General features: G+C 38.0%; 1 protein-coding gene across 1 annotated transcript; it reads right to left on the bottom strand.

Moving 5' to 3' along the window:
• Nucleotides 1-667: 667 nt before the first annotated feature.
• Nucleotides 668-2,860, bottom strand: LOC110924018. Its single transcript, XM_022168063.1, has one exon. It carries the CDS (start codon nt 2,858-2,860, stop codon nt 668-670), a length of 2,193 nt encoding a protein of 730 aa, XP_022023755.1.
• Between the last annotated feature and the right edge of the window lie 527 nt (nt 2,861-3,387).

Here is a 3,387-nt window from a genome sequence, read left to right as displayed (position 1 = left end):
GCTTCCGTACATATTAAGATTGAAGTGGTTTTATTTCGTGACAATTATGGAGACGAGATTTGTGGTTTCTGGGCTTAGTTGTCTTTGACTTAAAATGACTTGAGTTTAACTGAGCCAAGGCCAGCCCAGGGGTGGGCGATTGCCACATGTACACCACCACATCAAAACTCTCTAGTGAGACCAGCTGAGCCAGAAGCCTCTTTCCTTCTGGCTAGCTCCCCGTTCGAGTTTCTTGTGTTTAAAAAAACTATATATTTACTTTTAACTCATTTTTAATACTTGAAGTTTAAACCATTTTAAAAGACCCAAATTTTAAAACCAAACTAATGGCCCACTCAGTTTTATCTCTCCCCCATGGCCCAAAGTCAATTTCACATTCTTGGGGACAGCCCTGAACTGAGCTTATTAGTCATTATTTGAATGATCCGTAACTAGTAGAATATATATAGGTGCAGTTGCACAAACACTACATCAAAGTTCTACAAAAAAAAGCCATATACAATGACAACGAAGTTGATATGTAGCAGGGCTACTCAGCTACCTTGACAGCTGGCTAGGTCTACCCACGAATGATATTAGAACTGATCACCACAATTACATTTTCATCACAAGTTGAATTACTCTAAACACGTGATAACACATGGAAACATTAATATATTCACTCATGTTACATAAAACTTATTGTGAAGGATTCAACAGAACTCGAAGAATCTCGTTCAATCATGGTTGTAGAAGCACTAGTGTTGACACCATTGGGTTGACCAGCATTAGGTAGTTGACTAATTGTTAATTCATGCCACTTATCAACGTATGCCATTGAGTCTAGATCTATGTTAGGAAGTTGACGCGCCTTAAGGATCTTAAGGATCTTTTTTGATTTACCAAGAAGCTGGGCTGCATTTCGAATGTTGTCTTCTCTTTTCTCGATCGCACGGTGATGACACTTCATGTTTATGACATGGGGTAAGTTGGTAAAGCAAGCAGATAATATAGCTGCAATCATAGTTGATATCCATTCAAAAAGTTCTTCATCACTCCTCGACAAATTTTCTTGCTCATTGCATTCTAGCAATATAGACTGGCTAATTCTATACATGGAACTTGCAAGTATAAACTTATAAGGTGAGTGATCTATACTTGGCCTTTTGATACTTTTAAATTGTATCACAATTTTTGCTGCTTCATCACCCAACCAGTTAAGAATCTCCTTCGAACATTTTCCTTTCTGGGCCAATTTTTGAAGTTCAATTTGAAGCCAACTACGGTACATTTCAACTTCTACCCACGCGTGTTTTGCTGCTTTTCTTGCCTTTTCCAAGTCCTCATCTGCATTGAGACATTCTTCAACGTGTCTTATAATTTGGAGGCCTTCCCTCACGCTGACAAGTAACCTCTTGAAATGACCATTTGCAACGTTTGGAAGTGCTATGGCAATAGATGTCAAAGTTACTACTACAAGACTCCAACAATTGTTGATTTCTTCAGGATATAAAGGTGGGACTTGGTCATTGTCAAACTTTACTACTCCATTAACTCCAGTCGATTTCTCCAAAAGTTTCACTAGATTCAGTGGCTCTTTCTTTTCAGACTTATCTAGGAGTTTAGTTATAGAATGGAGCGTATTTCTTAGTATCCTGTTTGAAAGCTTTGCATCCTCTTCTATTTGTACAACATACCTAGCATATTCTTCTATTCCTAAGCTCATATTGTTACTTGATGCATTTGCTACATTTTTAAACCTTTTCAAAAATGACTTAATAAAATGCCAGCAACAAGAGAGCAAGATGAGAAATGTTCTCGGAATGAGACATATTATTTTACATATAATCAAAACCCCAATATGAATTGTTATCCAAATGTTCAAAATGGTGTTTTTTATATAATGAAAAACTATTTTGCAATGGTGGCCCGGAATATGTAAGTGAACATGACTACGCTTCCACTTTTGGAGCGTTTCAATCCAATGTTTCTCGACTCGAAACACGTTTAACTGGTTCTTGCTCCATTTCTTGGAGAGGTTGTAATGACCAATAGATGTGAAACATCTAAAAGTTGGTGCAATACCGCCTAATACAATCCCAATTGTTTGCACCCACACAATTATGTCCGATGACCACTTATAATCTGAAATAACAGAGTCTGTAAATGTAATGTCACCTGCACATAGGACATATATTTGGAACACTCCACGTAAGCCAAAGAACGAGCATATAACCCCGAAAGCAGAAGAAATTGGCGAACAAGCAATTACAAATTGGGGGTTATGAGTTTCTGTCATCATCCAATACTTTTTAACAAGACGTTTGTGTTCCTTGTAGGAAAACATTTTCTCTTGATGACATGAAACCAATGATTGGGACTCCTTGTACCGGTGTTCCAAGTTTTTTCTAGTTGCTGAAACTGTTACAGCAACTGAAAATGGCCATAGAGTAATAAAGATCAAAAGAAATGTAGACACCAAGTTTGATATATCAAACTGGATCACAAAATTTACAAAAATGGTGATAATAAGGATACCCAAAGCCACCATGTTCATTAGAAGCTCTCTGCCATCCAAAAGTCCTAGAGAAGGGAGAAGATTGCCTAGCATTGTGATCAAGAAACTCATGCTGACTACCTTAAAATTATTAGCTTTATAATCAGGCACTTCATTAGGGAGATCCACGACTGGTTTCATAGCTATCGCAACAAGTGTGATCGTAGCAGCATTAAGTGTGAAAAATCTATTTGGAAACCAGAGCTTCCATTGCCGAAAACCTTGGACAACATCAGCTGCTATTGCAAGGATGCATATCACGGATGCAACTGCAATATACAAGCCGACCCATGGCATGGCGTCGTTAGGGGAGTCGAAAATCATTATGCTAGCTAAGGGATAAACGAAGACTTGTGTTTAGTTTGGTAGAGCAAGAGCCAACTTGGTTGGTATTTATTGAGAAATTTACATGATATTTGTTTGTTTACAGGTTCGTTCGTGGAAGATGTGATCAAGGTCAGTGGCGGATCCATGAATTTTTTCACCAGGTTCCTTTTGTTAAATTCTCACTATTTTTTCCCAAATCATACAAGGTTTCCACTAATTTTTTTCATTTTTTCCAAACCGAGGGGGTTCCTGGGAACCCCCAAAACACCCCTGGATCCGCCCCTGATCAAGGTTTTTCTCTTTTTTTCCAATGTCTTGGTATTAATTAAGAAATTTACAAGGTATTTTGTTTACTGGTTCGTGGAAGATGCGAGCAAGGTTTTTTTTTTTTTTTTTTTTTTTTTTAATGTCGTCATCTTGAATGCTCCTTCTCAAGTGCCCAAGCGCAGCTGGACATTGTTGAACGCGCAGCAAAGATTGACCCATTTTTAAAGGCATGGATGGAATTTCACCCTTCTATGCCA

The sequence above is a fragment of the Helianthus annuus genome, chromosome 16 (assembly GCF_002127325.2).
Source record: "Helianthus annuus cultivar XRQ/B chromosome 16, HanXRQr2.0-SUNRISE, whole genome shotgun sequence".
NCBI lineage: Eukaryota > Viridiplantae > Streptophyta > Magnoliopsida > Asterales > Asteraceae > Helianthus > Helianthus annuus.
This window is presented reverse-complemented; position numbering and strand designations above follow the sequence as displayed.